The sequence below is a fragment of the Aquila chrysaetos genome, chromosome 2, assembly GCF_900496995.4.
Source record: "Aquila chrysaetos chrysaetos chromosome 2, bAquChr1.4, whole genome shotgun sequence".
Classification (NCBI taxonomy): Eukaryota; Metazoa; Chordata; class Aves; order Accipitriformes; family Accipitridae; genus Aquila; species Aquila chrysaetos.
The window spans coordinates 17,200,234-17,218,351 of NC_044005.1; the positions used below are offsets into that span (position 1 = coordinate 17,200,234).

The 18,118-nt window shown below is 42.9% G+C and overlaps 2 protein-coding genes and 1 non-coding gene across 6 annotated transcripts in view; 2 read left to right on the forward strand and 1 right to left on the reverse strand.

Moving 5' to 3' along the window:
• Positions 1-1,532: 1,532 nt before the first annotated feature.
• Positions 1,533-9,633, reverse strand: GLRX5 (glutaredoxin 5). Its single transcript, XM_030006805.2, has 2 exons — positions 9,263-9,633; positions 1,533-3,719 (listed from the first exon to the last, which is right to left on the reverse strand). The coding sequence occupies exons 1-2, from the start codon at positions 9,570-9,572 to the stop codon at positions 3,541-3,543; spliced, it is 489 nt and encodes a 162-aa protein (XP_029862665.1). The 5' UTR covers positions 9,573-9,633; the 3' UTR covers positions 1,533-3,540.
• Positions 9,634-9,717: 84 nt separating this feature from the next.
• Positions 9,718-18,118, forward strand: part of SYNE3 (spectrin repeat containing nuclear envelope family member 3) — an 87,444-nt gene continuing 79,043 nt past the window's right edge. The window contains exon 1 of one of the 4 annotated variants that reach the window (XM_030006784.1): positions 9,718-9,773. Coding sequence is in view for 3 of the 4 variants with exons in the window: in XM_030006741.2 (XP_029862601.2) it covers positions 10,844-11,063 (220 nt within the window). In the remaining variant the exon portion in view is untranslated. Of the gene's footprint in view, positions 9,774-10,401; positions 11,064-18,118 lie in introns of those variants that run through there. The other 3 variants (XM_030006741.2, XM_030006750.2, XM_041121840.1) reach the window with 3 other exon arrangements.
• LOC115338705 lies at positions 12,183-12,456 on the forward strand. Its single transcript, XR_003922514.1, has one exon.

Consider the following 18,118-nt stretch of genomic DNA (forward strand, 5'->3'; position numbering starts at 1 on the left):
AGAGGACAGGGTCAGACAAAACTGTCAGGGAGACCCTCCCATTGAGTCATGAGGATCAGAAAGGACACCCTTGTGTTCTAAACCCCTTCTCAGAGGGGAGTTCAGGTGTGGCTGGATCCAGACTTATTCCCAAACTTGGTCAACCGTTTATGTCTAAAGGATTGTATGTGCACAATCAATCCTTTGTATCACTTAGTCAGGATTTCAAGGTTTAGCGTGCTATTAATCACTTACCGAGTATCTGACGCGATAAGGATTCTCTCAACCTTGAGCAGTAACCTTGAGAAGTGTCCCTACTCAAGGGGAGATCCTGGTGTGCAGCCTGCTGCTGTGCAGGAGAGCTCAAGGGGCCCTGGGCTGTCCACTATTTATGGAGTAAGATAATTGACTTAAAGTCATATTTACATACAGACTACAGATGTCAGTTTCTTCCAAATTTGGCTTGAGTCAGACATTGACCAGCACTGTGGTTAGGTGGGTACATTGTTCAAATTACCCCTTGGCTATTGTGTTGTGAGCTGTCTCCCCAGAATCCCCTTTGAGCCAGATGTGGCCATCACGACCAGACACATCCACCATGACCAGACACATCCATTACGACCGCCACTGGTGGTTATCACTTGAATAAAGGTCAGATTGGGGGGAGGGGAACACACCGCCACACCAGCTAGCACCAGCCCCCCAGTATTAGCTCAACACATCCACTGATTGTCACCCCAGGCTCCAGTTGCCTTCTCTCATTGCCAAAGAGCACGAGAAAAGCAGGTGCAAATCTCTCATCAATGAGAAGCATGATTTTTTTCTCAAAAAAATCAGCTCATTTGCAGTGGCTTCCCTTTTGGATTGGAAGCACATGCTCCCTTTTGCCTCTAGTTTGAGGGACAGCAAAAGCCGACAAACAGAGTGCAGAATACTGTCCATCTTCTAACATGATCAACCTAACTCAGAACTAGCTTCTTGGGGAAAATACTCTCAGTCAACTCCCAAAATAAGCCTCTTCGTAAGCATCTGAAGTTTAACAATTTGACAGTCATTTTTTATTGCAGTTGTATTAACATGAGCATTTATATAGATGTAATATGTAAAACAACCGCTCATGCACACAGAGCCTGGAAAGTTATGGCTTATACAGGAATGCAGGCAGAAGTCACATTTTAAATTCTCACTCTTGTGGCTTTGTCACACACAACTTTATGGTATCACTGTTGCTTTTACTAGGTCAATCACAACACATTCCAATCATGCAAAGGATTGATATAAACGCTACTATATAGTGTTATGTAAAATTTTAACCAGATAATTAAAAACTAAAAAGTCTAAGGGGAAGGAAGTAGAGAAAGTAGAAAAAATTTTATAGTTTTGGTAAAAGCAGGAACTCATGCTGGGAGAAAAATGTTGCTGCTTAGTGGAGAAAGAAGACCTGACAATGCTAAAGTTACCTTTATGTTAGACTACCAGCAGATGGTACCGAAAAATATTCAACGTTTGCAGAAGAATAAAGAATAGAGCTCTATGAAACAGCAGATTTGGGGTTTTGGTTTTTTTAATAGATTTATTTAGTAGCCAGACCAAGAGTTAACCATTGAAACAGAAAATAATTTAATTTTCGTTACCTTATTCCTTGTTTACTGTGTACTTGCATTTCAATAGGTCTTTTGACACAAATAACCAAAGACTTTTGAAATTCACTTATTTTTCTAAACGTCTTTTTACATTCAGAATGGCAAAAACTACTCGCGAAAGATTAGCTATAAGAAAGCTTATTTAATCTGAATTCAAAAAGAGGTAACCCTGAAATGGTCAGAACTAACCTTCATCTATACCTAAAGCTTTTCATTCCATGAATGTGATGTGGTATATGAGCAAAAAATCCTGCACTCATATCTCCATGCCTAACAGCCACAAGTGACTGCCTCTGAGTGTAACTTATTCATACACAGTGGTCATTCAGTCACCTCTACTGGCACTGGGCAGCTGTCATGAACAAATGAATACATAGAGAACGTACACACTGTATTTAATCCTGGTGATACTGACTGCAATAAAACTATACAGTAAGCTTACTGTAACAAGTTGGGCAAATTCTGTGAAAAATGTACCAGTATAGTTTCTCCACTGGACAGCTTGCTCAAGTGGACAGGAGAGATTTAGAACTGGAACTTGCATCAAACCTCTCTTGTCTGCAAGATCCATTCCTGACTTCCTCTTCTACTGACCATTCATATTTTTCCTTTCTCTAACACATTTTCTATCCTATGCAGTGGAAAACATTTTAGGTTTCACATCAAAAGTAGCATAAGTTTCCTTAGTCATTTAAAATAAAGAAGAACTACTGTAGAAAATCAACATAAAATACAGTTTATTTCCAATCATTTGCCTAACTCGCATGCAAGTGGTTTATATTTATAAAAGTAAACTGCATTTAGAAACAGCTTGGTTAGCTTTTAACCTTAGCAGTATTGTTGTACAGCTGAAGCTACACTAGTTAATATAATTTGCTTTCACTCAGGGAAACATGATTAGATAGGTATTGAAGACTTCAGAGACTTTCCACAAAGAAGTATTTATCTATTCAGTAGCCTCTCTGCTGCACTCATCTACATGAAACATTTCATCTGTTAATCCCACGTTTGAAGACCATACTGTTTGCAGCACAGCAGTCAGGAGAAAATACTTGGAGATACAACAAATATAAAAAGATAACTTAGCAACTAGCAAATAATACAAGATTACAGTAGTAACTGAAGTATTGTCCTGTACTATTTCAAGCTAGAATACTGAAGCCTTAAACAATTCCCACATTTTAGCACTGACACAGAACTGCAATACACAAAGTATATAAGCAGAGGGGAAAGCTGCTTTGCAAGAGGTAGAAAAGGTTTTATAAAATCTTTAGGCACAATTCTTAGCAATCTTTTAAAAGCCATCAGAAAGTTACAAAGTAATAATGACCATTATACATGTATTTGTACAAGTCTGTTTATTTTTACCCTTTGGAATAAAAGTATATTTCATGCACTCTCATATAATCTTTTTTTCTCCTATATCATATGTGATTACAGAAGTTTTACAGGCTCTCAGGAAGTCTTACCACCAGGAGTTATATAGCAAAACTGATGCACAATTACTTAACGCTTTTTCAAGAGGAACAAGGGAATGCAAACGCTGTTTGCGTAGGTTCATGTATCAAAGACCAGATAAACACATACTCAAAATCCATAAAAATATTATTAGTTATTTTGGTTTACTCCCACCTCAATCAAGAAGAGAATGCTTTTAGAAGTGAACTTTTTTAAAACACAGATTTCCACAAATGTACGCTTTACAGTGCAGTGGTTATACTCAAATTTTCACAATATCCATAAATCAAAATACCAAGATCACTACATTTACCATGAGCTAACAGACATTCACAGAGAAATCTTAGTGTCAGTTCAAAAAGATGCCTTCTTTGAGCTAAAGTACGTAAGGCTTTACTGGTAACAAGTTCTTATCGAAGATTTGCTTTATTCCAATCACAGCATCTTTTTTTTGCTCATTTTACTTTTTGTCTTGGTCTTTTTCTGCATCCAGAAGCGCTGAACGGATTCCTAGCTTCTTCAGCTCTTCTACGAGATCTCCATTCTGATGCATCTGGAGGAGTATATCACAACCACCAACGAATTCACCATTGAGGTATACTTGTGGGATGGTAGGCCAGTTAGAGTAGTTTTTTATTCCTGCATAAGAAAAAAAAAAAATTAAAGGTTTTCCCCCCATCTCCAAATAGAATGGTATTTTAAATAGAATACATTGCTTCTACCTGACAGTACTACTGGTATTTTCATTTCTCGCCCACTGAGGCAAAAATTTATCTATGTAACAGGAGCACTATCAGAAAAACTACATTAAAGTTAGGTTTGGTTCTCACTCCAGCTCAAAAATGTGGGTTGAAAGATACGGAGTCAGCTCCTATACTGACTTCAAACAGGAGCTAGGAAAACGTAGCATCTCTTTTCCCTCCCAGGAAACGAGCAAATAGGATTTTTCAATCAATTAAAGAAATAAGAAGTATTGAAAAATAATGAGAACTGTTTACATTCAGTTATCCTTTATATTTCCCAAAGGTACTTTAAAATATTTTATGTTCTTACTGAATTCATACAGTTATACTTACTACTGCAATTTCAATTGCAAGATATATTCGCCCCTCTAGAAGCCTTATGAATTTCAAATTGCTTTATCTTTCATTGCCAGACCTTACAGCCCATGGGAGGGGCACAAAGGCTGAAGTCTCTTTAAAAGTATTCATTAAACAAAACAGAGCTCAAGTCACAATTACGAAGTACAGAATTAAAGTTTAAAACTATACTTCATAGAAGACAAATGTAAGACCATCCAAAAATATTAACTGATCAGCTGGTATAAATTGAATCCCAACTTGCACTTAAAGACATCATGCAAGAAATTATACAGAAGAATCATATCCAATTTGCCACTTTTTAAATGACTCTTCACACAAAGCCATTGTATCTATAGCAGAGGAAGTAGTTAAATTCTACATCTGCATGCTCTTATACCAAGTCCACCAGCACTTGCTTAGATGCCAAGTTTTGAATTCAACATTTTTATACGTTTTTCAATATGTAATGCCTGCAATTTTTCTACTAAAGGCACGAAAGCCCGTATAGCAAATTTAAGCCTACAGACAATAGAAGTGCCTTTTCAGATCAGAGCCCATTCACCTTGGAAGTCAACCCTCTAAACAAGCATGTGTGAGCTTTAGCATAGGATGTCAAAGTACTAACAGCAAGTATTAGACCTGTATAGCAGAAAACACAAGGGAATTTGCTTTCCCCTTAGAAAACATTTTAGCCTCTATAAAGACTGTAAAGGTAAAAACCAAAATATTTGAGGTAAAAAATAACCATATAAGCAAATTATGTTTACTTGATTGGAACTTAAAACACTTTCTTTTTTAATGCATAAGTGCATAGATATACAATAGGATTATGATTTTAATGCATAAAAGATGAAATAGACCTAATAATTCCCCTTAGTCAAATACCAGTGTGTTTAAAAAAAAAAACCACTAAGATAAGAGTAATCTAGAAAAAAAATTTGCTGTGACAAAGTGTTCCTAACCATGAAATACAACATCAGCTAGGAGGTTTTATTTTGACTTCAGATTTCATGCATGGAAAATTAATGCTTCAAAAGTCCAAAACAGCAAGTTTAGCATATAAATCAAGACCAAAGGGAACCCATAACCATCTAACCTAATCTCCAGCATCACCTCCTGTAACTTCTTCCTTAGTATTTCATTAAAACCTCTCTCAGTTGTTTAAATACAGTTTGCAGAAATTACAAGCTTTGATGTCACTTTGTTTTTATCAGTACTTTTGTTTAACACTCCTTGGCCTTTGAGCACTCAGAACTGCTCAAACTGCCCTAAAAATCTTTTAACCCATAACAGTCTCAATGAAAAAGTGAGTCCCAACATTAAGGCATGCTTAAAGATAACCCTACTCAAAGGGGCCACTGCAGATATGAAATAGGGTTTGTTTTTGTTAAGATACTGTAATGCTAAACGTGAACTGAGAACCAAGGGCTCTGCATAATAAACCTACTGCTAATAAGCGTTCCAGGGTAATATTTACACCAATCATTCTTTCACAGAACTATTTTCTGCAAGGACCCAACTGCACATACATACAAGCACTGGTAGTACTTTCAAGGATCTATCCAACTTCAGATAAAAATACGAATACAATCAGGCTTAGTTTCTCTGTATGGTGCATTTCATGTATTAGACAAGCTGCTTTAAAAGCCTTCGTGCTGTGGCTCAACCAGATTACAAATTGAATACCTCCTGAACTGGCTAACCAACTCCTAGGTTAGCAGAGCAGTTACTGATCCTATTTCAGTAGTGTTAAAGCATGTTAGCCTGGTCTATGCTTGCTGCCCTCGGATGCACTTTTGTGACGGATCCTTCAGCAGCACAGACACCCCAAGGGATTTCCTTCCCACTCCCTCCAGGTTAACAAAGCTTCTGCTTTGAAGCGCTGTTTGCTTTGTAGAACCACACTCCACAGATCAAGTTTACAGTTTGACAGCTGAGCTAGTACACTTTGGCTGTGAAACCAGAATCAGTGCAAACTGCTACTGAAAGGGGTACCTAGCGCACTCCCATCCCATTTCCCCAACTCCAGTTACCAATTCTCAGCCTCCCTCTTGCCAGCATTAGCACTAATCAATGATGGGCCACATCAGAGAACTGACTCAAGCAACAACTCTCACTCCTACCACACTTTCTCTAGAAAAGCAACACATTTTCATGGAGATCGTTAGTACTGGTGCAAGCATGATTGAGGGAAAGCTAGCCCGAGGGCCAGAGGAAGGATCAAGGCCACCCTCTCGGCAGCATCCCATACTTAGGTAATGTAAAGCAACAATGAAAATAATCTGAGGGTGAACTACCACAACAGTTTAAACCACCACTTTTCCCATATGTAATGCCAAGCTTCTCTGCCACCTCAGTGACCTGAACCAGCCTAATGCAGTCCATCAGCTGAGAGCAGGATCACTTCTGGAAGAGCAAACTTAGAGAAACTTGAATTGCCATGGAGTCCAAGAGAGGGCCTAGGTCTCTTAAACCAGCTTTAATAAGGAAGGATTTGTGCCAGGGAAGCATATCCTCAGCTCAAGTTCAGAAAGATCACATGAAGTACCATTTAGTTGGTACTAGTTAGTACTATTTAGTTTCACAGATCTGAGTGTGCTTTTAGGTGAAGAGGCAAGTAGGGGAATTGTTCTGGTTTTACAGCTTGCCATATTTTAGAGCAGGGCAAGTTTCAGCAATCAAACTACAACAACCTGAAAATAAGGTGTTTCAATAGATACAGGAAAGAAACCAATCAGCACTTCAAACATGCCTGAATCACCATCTCTCCAACAGCCTGCTCTTACTACAAATGTGTAAGCATACATATATGCAAAGATTTAAGTTATGTTCATGTGAATACAAAGCTGGTGACCAGCTCACATACAGTAATCTCCTTGCAGATCAATCTGTAGTTGATCTATTTGATATTTTCATAGCTAAAGGTTCAGCATCCCCTCGCTAACCCCACACGCATGCATGCAGCTTATGTTCACAGAGAGGACTTCGGAAAGCGTCACAAGCTGCATATCTTAACTTTTCAGCACCTGAGGCCAGATCTCGGGGAGACTGAGAGGGCCTTCAGGCAGCCACTGCTGAATCATACTTGGCAACTTAAAGAGCTACAGCTTCCAGCAGCCCTCTCCTCTGTCAGAGATTGCCATCCGCAGGAGCAGGCACATACTGGCTTTTTAGGGTGCAGTAGGCAATACAGCTGAAGCAGTACAACAGCCCACTGGCCTTGAAAGTAGTGATGTCGTTCCCCAACTCTTCAAGGCTCCACCCCTGGTGCTGGCTCTGGCACTCAGCTCACAGTACAACAAGCTAGTTCAACTCGCACGCCCAGTGATCCAGTTAATAAATCGAGCTGGCTCTCCGTGCAGTCGGACCAGTGCCAAAGCTGATGCATGGAAGGGAACAGAACAACTTCTTTAAGCACCTGAGAACCAGCAGGATATTGTGCAAGTGTACGCTCTGTTACTGGCTTAGCCAAACAGTCCGGATCAAACCACTGATTTTAATTTAAAGCTCAGGTAGCCAGGAGGGCAATAACCTCTTGGATCACCTAGCACAAGCCAGAGTTCATTTGGAGGAAGAAATTAACGCGCGCAGAAGGGAGATGTTCCTGTTACATAGGAAGAAAATATTACATATTCACATGGTCAACTCCCCAGAGACTATAACTTATAAATTCATTGCCCGTTCCAAGGGCTCACAAAAGCCCTCTCAACCAAAAGTGAAATGCTGATAGTTTGATTTCAAGGTTTTGCTTCCTCCTTTTTAGTTTATGAGTTTGTTCTAGTAAACTGTACGATTAATAAATTCAGATATGTAAATAAAATTTAGAAAACTACCATGATTTGCTCACCTGCCAAAGGCAGTAGAAGATTTACTTGAACAAAACCAACATTCATTAACAAAAAACGTCATCACATCCAAATTCCAGGATTTAAGCTTTTACACCATACCAACTATTATACCTGTGAACTGAAAAGCAAACAAGGATTGGAAAAATCAACCTTTCAGCTAAAAGCTAACAAAACCCTGTATTAGTCGGATGATTCCAAAACACAGGAGAAGGAAGTCACCTGATACATGCCAGTATGTGGCTTTAAAGCACATTTTAGTGGATTCTGGACAAGAACTGGTAATGCCGTGCATCTGCAAGACTAATTACTACGTACTATTATTTTTTGTTTGTTTGTTTTAAAACTTTCTCAAATAAACACGTAAAACCTCAACAGTCAGCTACGCACATCAAAGACAGAAAGAAGAAAAGCATTACGAGAACAGCGTACTAGCTTTCTACAACTGGCAAAAACCCTTATATAGAATAGCTCCTGCCACTTGAGCAGTAATGGTGAAACTATTACTAAATATTTCTTGTGCAAATTATTAGCATAATCTTGCACGTTATCAGAAGATCCCCAGCAGGCAGTGCCAGCAGGGAATCAAGCAGTACAAGTCCAAGCCATTCATGAAATTTCACCATACTGTTCACAGGGAGGATGAAATCTGATAATGAAGTATTTTAGGGGTCTTTTAAGGCAGCTTTGTATCTATCAGCTAGGCAAGGCAGCGTAGCACGAAAAGCCCGATCTCCAAGAGTCACCCCATAAGCATAACTGCATTCTGCTGATAACTAAGACGCTCTCGGACACAGCACGGGTTACAGAAACCAGACGGGGACGTCCAGGCAAAGCAACCTCAATGGCACACCTCTGCGACACGCTTCAAATTCCGCAAACCCCCCCAGCCCCGGGACGTAGGCCCACTTATAAAACCGACCCAACCCCACAAAAAACCCAAGAAAGCGAGCAAAAGCAAGTTAACTCTGTGAAAAGCGGCGGGGGGCTGCCACCCGGAGCCCGGCAGGAGGTCCGAGGCGTCAGGGCAGCCCCGACCGCCGGCAGGGTTACACCGCCGGAGCCTCCGGGGGCCCTTCCGAGAGGGAAGCCGGGACTTCGGGGTCCTGGCTCTGCCCCGTCCCAGCGGCGTTTCCCAAAGAGAAGCCCGGGGCCGGCTCGGGCTATGTGCAAGCCCCGGCAGCGGGGGAGGCGGCGCCCAAAGGTGACCCCCGGCAGCCGCCGCGCCCGGGCCCGGCCCCGGGCCGCCGCTGACCTTGGCGGAGGTCGGGGTCCTGTAGGACGTCGTGGGCGCGGTAGTCCTCCACGCCGTGCAGGCGCAGGATCTGCACGACGGCGTTGCTGAAGCCGCAGAGGGGCTGCGCCGGGCTGCCTTTCATGAACACCACCACCGGGTGCGCCCGCACCAGCCGCTCCACCGCCTCCCGCGACCCCGAACCGCCGCTGCCGCCGCCCTCGGCCTCGGCCCCGCCGCCCCCGCCGGCCGCCTGGCTCAGCGGCCGCCCGGCCCGGCCCCCCGCGGCGGCTGCGCCCAACCGCCAGGCCGCGCGCACCACCCCGCTCATGCTGCCCCGACCGCCCACTGCCGGCTCCCGCCGCGCTCCGCCGGCCCGGAGCCAGCGGCGGCCGCCTGTTGGCGGAGAGCGGGAGAGGTCGCGGGGGAGCGTCTCCTCCGCGTTGGCGCAGCCAGCCGCCAATCAGCGCCGACGGCCAGTAGCGTGAAGACACAGCGCGCCTTGTCCCACCCGGCAACCCCGAGGCTACAGGTAGCTTTCCTATTTGTGGAGGGAACCGCGCCGCTGCAGTTGTGTTGGGAGGAGCGCCTGTCAATCTAACGCCGCTTGGTTAATCCCCGCCCGCTCCGCGGACGCGATTGGCCAGGCTTCCCCGGCGCGCTGTTTTGCTGGGGAGGCCCAGGGGGCGCGTGGTTAGCGGTAGCTCCTTCCGCTTCCGGGTAGCGGCCGCGCTCGTGGCGGCGGGGCCCGGCGTGCCGCGGCCGCTTTCCGTCTGACCGGCGGCGGGGGGATGGACGATGTGCCGCGGGGCGCGGAGCCGCCCACTGCTAGCTCCGCGGGACGGCGGGGAAGGGGAAGGGGCGGCACGGCACGGTACGGCACGGCAGGGAGGCCCGCGGGGCGGCCGCCGCCGTGCTCGGCCGCTGCCTTCGGGTCCGGCGGCTTCGCGCGGAGCCGCGAGGGTGGCGCGCCGCTGCGGTGGAGCCGGCGGATGGGCCGGCGCCGCCTGCCCGCGGGGTCGGGTCGGGTTTTATCCCGCCGGCCCTTTGGCGTCGCAGGCTGCGGGGGAGCTCGCTGGGGCCGGGGGGCGAGCCGGCAGTCAGGACCGTGTCGGCGGCTGAACGAAGTCCGGGGGAAGGGGGTGCGGAGGGGCAGGCTGCCGTGGGGTACCGGCTGCCCGCGCCGGGTGGAAGGAACTCTTCGGTGGCGAGGCGTGTTCAGATGTGCGGGTTGCAGCGGTGGGAGCGTGTCCGCGGAAGAGCAGCGCCGTGCAGCCGGCAGCTGTCGTTCCCGCGGCAGGCGGAGGCGGCAGCCGAGGCGTTACGGGAGCGGCTGGCGACGCGCTGGCTGGGCCTGCCTCCTCGGCAGCTTTGGCTGTCTCCGGGGCCCTGTCTGACTGCAGTCACTTGCTGCGTTTTGGCTGACTTTTAATGGGATGAAGCAGGCGGTTTGTATCCCTGAGAACTAGCGGGTCTTTGCACGCTTCGCTTTAGCGCGAGGGGAGGAGAGCCGAGTAACCAGCCGGCAGCTTCGCGCAGCTTGGCCTGTCCCTGGCACAGCCGGCGGCGGGGCTGGCAGCGAGATGGAGAGGGGGCAGCGCGATGGGGGCGGCCGGCCGGCGGCCGGTGCGGGAGGTTGGTGCGGTTGGCGCTGGCGGACGCGCAGAACGGCCCAGCGTCAGCCGGGGAAGCGCGGAATGTGGACCGCGTCCCGCAAATGGCGGCGTGCGCAGCCGACTTTGGGCTCCCGGGCAGGCGCCGGATTCTTTGCAAGAACTCGGAGCAGAGCGCGGAGGTCTCCTACAGCAGCCGCGTCCATCCCGTAAGTAGAAGAAAACGTTGAAAAGTTTTCCTCTGTGCTAAACCAGAGTCTCTCACAAATTACAAGGTGTATTTCTGAGTATTAATTTACACTGCACCTCTAGCATCTGGACTTTTGGTATATTAGTGGCAATTTGTATTGCTTGCGTTTGTAAGGAAAATGATTTTTTTTCCACCCAGTTCCGCTCATGTGACAGCTTTACAAACAAGACCAGCTTGTGTTCAGCATTCAGAAGACTGTTTGCTAGTTCTTGATTTTTGTCAAATCCAGCTGATACTTGAATGACAACTCATTTTTCATTTTCTATGAAACCACCTTCAGGCATCAATTCTGTTGCCTTTTATTTAAATTTAATTAGAACGCATTCCAAAGGAAGTTGTGGCAAACTTGCGGTTTGTCATCCCACGTGAATAGCTTATGAATAAAAAAAGTGTTGCTGTGGTATTTGAAAATATATGTATTTATGAAGAAATAATTTCTATTATGAATCTAAAGGAAAAGTTCACGTATTGTTGATGAACATTGTGCATTGTGTGTGTCAGTAAGTTTTGTATTCAGCAGAACATCAGATGCCAGATCACGGGCTGATCAAGACGCAGAGAAGTTACTGCTTTCTGTGGCTTATTTAAATGTTGTGACTAACATGGTGCAAGGTTGTGCAATATGGAAACAAAAAATAGTATCCAGTTCGTGCTAGATAAAACTTCAGTAAATTCTGCAAAGCAAAAATATGGGGGTTTTTATTTGTTGAACTGCTATGGTATATAGAGGCTTGACGAGGGTCATAGCCCAAATGGTCTAGTTTGTCGTTCTAATCTAGCAGAAAGACTCCTGACACTTCAAGATCCTGGGGAGTCAGAGGGGAATTAAACTAAAATTGAGTAAAAAGAAAGAGATCTTTCTATTCTTAAAGGCAACTAAATGTTTTCTTTCAAAAAAATGCCGGGCTATGAACAGAACTTCGCGGTATTTGCCTTCCTGAATTTCATTCTAGCTATTTCTACAAGGATGTGGTTCATTAGAAATTATAAGTGAAATAAGGACATCAAACTGAAGTGTAATAAACCCTTGTGAGAATATGTTCCTTCTGGAATAACATAACCACAGTTGTAGTTTAATCCTCTGTAGTCCAAGAGATGCCCTTGGTTGTTAGTACTCTGGGCATACCAGGCTTGCAGAGAGAGCACCTGCGTGAGGAAGCCGAGGCATGCCTGTAAGAGTCGCAGCAGCAACATGCGCAATATTCCTCTAACAGTTAACGATTCTGTTGCCACGGAGATAATGACTTATCCCATGTCATTATTGATCTATCAACAGTAAGAGCAATTTTGCAGTCTGATATTGTTTAGCAAATAGAGTAACATCTGCTGAACACTGAAAAACTGCTATAAATTTTAGAAAGCTTCTCTAAAGTCTGTGTACTGGGTTAAATAAAAGTACCTGAATTTATAGTTACTCACTGCGGTTTTGTGAGATTGGCCTGTGAGATGATAATAAGCTTTGCAGAATGCTTTTTAATAAAATATTTAGTATGGTCAAATGCTTTTGGATTATGCAATATGCAGCACTCTTTTAGTCGATAAACACTTCTCCCTACTGATAAGACTTAGAACAATTAGCCCATGTACACTTTAGAAACAAAGAGATAATTATTTGTTACCTGGTCCAGTCTTCTATCAGTCTAAGTGAAACTTCTTGTATTTTCCAGATAATGATTTAAATCATCTGTTCAGAAGAAATATTAATGGGACTCCCATAAGACTCCTGACATTTTGCTGATGTTCCTGTTAGAAGACCTGTCACCTCATTTTGAAAACAGTAATAAAAGCGCCAGTATTCAAACTGCAGGGCTTAAATGCTCATAGTAACAAATTAGGTTACTTCCAGGCATTTTGCTGCTGAACAGAATTACTAGTTACAAATTGGTGGTTTGAGGTTCTTACACAGTGCACAAGAAGGTAGACATCTAAGAATGATACTGTCAGCAGAAAGTTGTTTTGTTTGTTTTTTAAAAAGGTGAGGGTTAAGTTAGCTGGTGAGAAAGATCAGAAGAAAAGTCTCAGTTCAGCTTATCGCAACGGGACACCTCTTCGTGTCCAAGTCAGATATCTGTGTGTCTTTCTGACTTGTGATAGTGCCTGGAAGTGAAGTCCCTTATTGCCCCTTAACGATTGAGCTCTACTTAGATGGTTGTATTGTCTCTTGAAGCTTTTTAGTGGGATGGCTTGAGGTCCAGCTGTTCTACATGCCAGGTAAATAATTTCAGCATACCATCAAGGCAACATCTGGCAGCGCCAACATATCCTCAGTTTTGAGAGTATTAAGAATGCTTAAAATATACCTACAGTTCTGGACTGCACAGTTAAAACTTGTGTGGGATGCCTAAATTGTGGATACTGAAGAAATGTCTGTGAAAAGTTCTTGCTTATTTTGAAGGTGTGCTAGTTTGAAAAAGTTGTGCAACAAGCAGCAGAAACATAGAAGTGCTATGGGGGTTTTACTGGCGTAGAAACTCAGGTCCTGTGGGAAACTGACATTTTGGAATCTGAACTGTATCTAACTTCCTGTTTTGGACCTAATCTAGAGACCTATATGCAAGTTTGTTTCTGAACTAGATGGGTAATTAAATAATATTTATGGATTTATAGCATATTCCCATGAGGGTGTTTGTGTTAGCTTTAAAATAAATGGTCCATTTCATAAATGACAGAGGCGAAGACTATGTATGAAATTACCTAAGTCAGTTTAACTGGTGGGTGATCTACATGATCTAAGGCAGCTTTTTGACTTAGATGGTGTAAGGATGCCTTTGGCAGAGAGAGGTCATGCTAATAATCAAAGGAAAAATGTCTGACCCCCACATTTAACAGATAGAATGGAAGATCATGTTCAAGCTTGAGTGTGGACCTTTAAATGAGACAGTCTTGAGACTTCAGACTTGTTTCTTAATGACACTGATCTCAACATATGCCTCTTTGTAGTAACACTCTGCTTTGTGAATTGTGAAGCTGTCCTGGAGCAAGGACATGTAGTGTGACCTTTGTAATAGAGGATTAGAATTATTCTTTGGGATAAGCGAGCTTCTTGCAACTATTCTGCGTGACCAGAGTCTGTTAGACCCTTGTTGCTTATTTGCAGATGGTAATGGTGCTGGAGTCTTCCAGTATTACAGAGGAAGCATAATTTTATATACCTCTAACTTATATGCAGAGCTGAGAAATATTACCTCTAATGAGAACACCTCTTGCCTCTTTTCACCCAGGAGTTATGAACTGCAAAATCTTTCACAGGCCTGAGAAAGGACTGGGCAAACTCTGGAAAGTAAAATTGATCTGCTAAATACAAAGATACTGTTATTGCATCAAGTCTTGAGCCATAGAAAGCTAGGAACTGGGATTATAACTGTATATGCATGTCCTGTTCGTTGCTTCCTGTGCATTCACTCTTGACCAGTGTTGCAGAAACAGGGTCCTGGGCTCTGAGTTTCTGATTTAACTTGGTATGGTAATTCATAGAAATTGTAATTTACTTAAAAAGCTGGAAATGTCTTCTGGTCTTCCATAACTGTGGGAAAACCCCAGGGCACACTGCCTGTAAGAAGGATTCTTGTGCCCCAGTTAAGTTCTACTGGCATACTCTGGCTATAGCTGTGATGACAGGAGTGCTTTTGTTGGCTTAGCTTGTTTTAAGATCATGCAGTTGCTGTCAGGCAAGAAAAGTTCCGATTAGCGTGTATTTTGTGTCCACGAGAGGGCTCTGGCAGCTCTGGTCTGGTGGCTGGTGATCCCTGAGTTATGCACTTCGCTAAAATGGCAGGCTGTAGTAACTGAATGTTTGTTGCCTCTGAGAGCGATTACATCTGTTCCTGTTTAGCACTTTTGAATTCCCTTATGTCTTTATATATAAAGTAAAAAAAAAAAAAAAAATTACAGTAAGTTATTTTTCTGTGTCATTTTGAGAAATGCATCTCATGTTACAAAAACTTGCCTCAACTTTAATAAACAGCACTGGCCATTTGTTCTCCTCTGTGGCAGAAGATGGATAGTACTAAGCATGTGTCATCACACGTGAGTTTCAACTGTATGAGATATTTCTCCAAGTAAAAATTAAGAGTTTTGCACACATCAATGTATTTGTAAAGTAGATGGAATTGTTATGGAGAATCTTAATTATATATATATTTTTTTAATCTTAGTTTTTTTAAACTTGGTACTACAATATTTCAATAAAGTTTTTATTTTTTCATCACGGACCCTTTAGTCTTTCAGTTTTTTCTAGGAATGTGTATACATTTTAACACATTTTTAAGTTCTTATAATGTTTCTTTGAAAAGGAACTACAGTCTAGATTGCTGTGACCCTCAATCACATGAACTGCTGTTGCTTAATCTTTTCTTGACAAATCTGTAATTCTGGGGAGCCTGCAAGCCTTTAAAACATAAGTCTTCAGTTGCTAGTGTTATCAATGTAATTTTATATTAGATGTAATATAAATAAGCTCTCATTACTGTAAAAATGTTGAGGGTAATTCAGCTGCATACTGCATGCTTGTAGAAGTGCAGAAGTGATATTTTAAAGCAGGGATGAAGAGCTTAAGTGAGTAGCTAAACTAAAATCAGTCATTGCAATCAATTACATTTGTTGTAAAAAGATGTCCCTAGTCGCACTATTATATAAAATGTTGTGCAGAATAAAATGACCCTCATGTCACTTGCTTACATCTTTTTGTATGGATTGAAGCTTTCAAATTTTTATGTCACTTAGAGTTGTTTTGACTAAAATTTCCCACAGGAGTTGTGCAATGGTTTATGCTCCGCTAAAGAGAAACTTGAATTTGGATGAAGCAGATGTAAAGTGCGATGCCTCTCAGAAGACAGCTGTGGTGTGGAATTTGAGGGCTTGAAGCTTTACTGGGAACTGATCTTTGACAGGAATGTGCATGGAAATCTGCCCATGTTTGGCTGTGGTAGGAGGTTCTGCAAACTCTTATTTGTATATGTACAAACTAAATTGAGCTAAAAATCTGTTGGGTTTTTTCCCTCACTGTGTGTGATACTGTCCCTTATTTCTGAATTTTTGTGAGCTGGGCTAGAGTATGCTTACAGTAACAAAAGTAAGGAGAGGGTGTGCAAAGGCATGGGAAGCTGGGACTCAGGCGGAGTGGAGCTGTATTTCTCGTCTGATGCAGACAGCTACACTGGTTGCTCCTAGAGATGTATGGGACAGTGTCTTCTTTCCAAGCCTATTCCAGATGTTGTCTCTGTCCCTTCAGAGCAGGGAGATTCTCAGACCAGATGTGTAACTTAACAAGGGACAGAGAGACGGGGAGTATGGAGGGTAGAGGGAATCAGACTTGACTAGGAACGTGGGTAAGGCTGTAGCAACTAGGTCTGATGGCACTGACAGCGGAAACTGCTAAAGCAGTGTTGGATAAAATTAGGAATAGAGTTTTGGGTAAAAAAAAAAAGTCTCTGCCATGAAAAAGATAGTGGGGATAGGACTGAAAGGGCTAAAGTTGAGTGGCGCATGCAAAAATGGGCTTTCCAACGAGCGTGGAAACGAAACCTCAAAGCTTTTAGGTGAGAATCTAGTGGCAGCATGTCTCAGCCTTCTGTGCCACTGGTTACCTTAGTGACCACCCTATGGTGATGAGCAACCAGCTTGTGCTCTTTCAGTCACTCCCTGCACAAGTTACCAGAGTCGCATTCTGATCCAAGGTGGTTCATGCAAGGATCAATGTGAATTTGCATTGTGAAGTTTTTTTGTTGATGGATGGACTTCTAAGGAAACAAGTGTCGATGCAGGTTGTTAAAGGAATGCTCTTAGAGTTGCAAAGTAGGACACTCAAGGAATGTTAGATATAGGCTGAACAACTTTCAAAATCGTGCATGAGACGTCAAACCAAAGTTTTCATTGTGACATGACATCTTTTTTGCCAGAAATGCTACATGTTCAGTGCATAGGCACTGATTTTCTTGGTGTGCCCTGAAGTTCAAAGGAAGGCTGCTTGCACAAGGACAGTACTGAAGCCTTTAATATGTCCTCCTTAGATGGACATTATTTTGATCTCTATTATGGAAGGAAACCTGGAAATAGAGTCCTCAGCAGTGCTCACTGCTGGTGTTCCTCTTTGAGTGTTCATGCTGATATAGTTTGAAGGCTGACTTGGAAAAGTTTTCAGCCCTTGCAATTGTAATTAGAATCAATGAAGCAAAGAGTATGTGAAGTTGGAAAATAAGAAGTACTGCAAAAACTATTGGTAAAATTTAGGTGTCTTAAACCAGGTTTCTGAAATCAGTGGGTGCTTTGAACTTGCTGTATTTTAAATCTCTGCCTGCTAACCACAGATACTGATGTTGCAGGTAAATTGTGAGCTCCACTATGTTAAGCTTTCTGACAAAGTGTCCATGAGTACGGTAGGAATATTTTGGATCACTTGGTTTTCAGAGGAGTTTTTATCTGATGTGAAGAAAATTAGACCCAAAGACCTAACAAACTTAAAATGGGAGAGAGGAGTGGGTGTGTTGGCACACTTGCATTTGTAATTTATGGACTAAAAGATCAAGAACAGAGTCAAAGTACCTCTTGTGGGAGGTAAAAATACACATTCTTAAAGGGGAGGCCAGAAACTTGAATTTTTAGATTGCTACACTTAAAACCAAAAACTTGTAAAACCAGAAATATCAATATAAAGATGAGGCAGTTTGGGGGTTTTTGATATTCTAAAATATTTTTTTTCTCCTTTTTTGAAGTATGAAAACCTGTATCTCTTGAAAATCTGACTGTTCTAAGAACAGGCAAACTAATTGAGAGAGCACTGCCAAATGCCCCTATAGGTACTGTGATTTTCTTGATTCTGACTGTGCACACGCAGCATTTTTAATGCTCATAACTGCATGACACAGACATACAGGTTTATTTGGTTACTAACTATGCACTTCCAGAGGACAAGCAGTTCTTTCACAGAATAGGCAGCTTCTCCATAAATACGAGCATATGCACCTTTCCTAAATGTGCATGAAAATAATTGCATAGAAGTTCTCTGTAATTGTAATG

Excerpts from the sequence above, each read along its gene's own strand:
- GLRX5 (XM_030006805.2), bottom strand. The coding sequence starts at position 9,572 with ATGAGCGGGGTGGTGCGCGCGGCCTGGCGGTTGGGCGCAGCCGCCGCG. Across the intron at positions 3,720-9,262 it reads GGACCCCGACCTCCGCCAAG|GAATAAAAAACTACTCTAAC; the intron begins GTCAGCGGCGGC and ends TTTCTTATGCAG.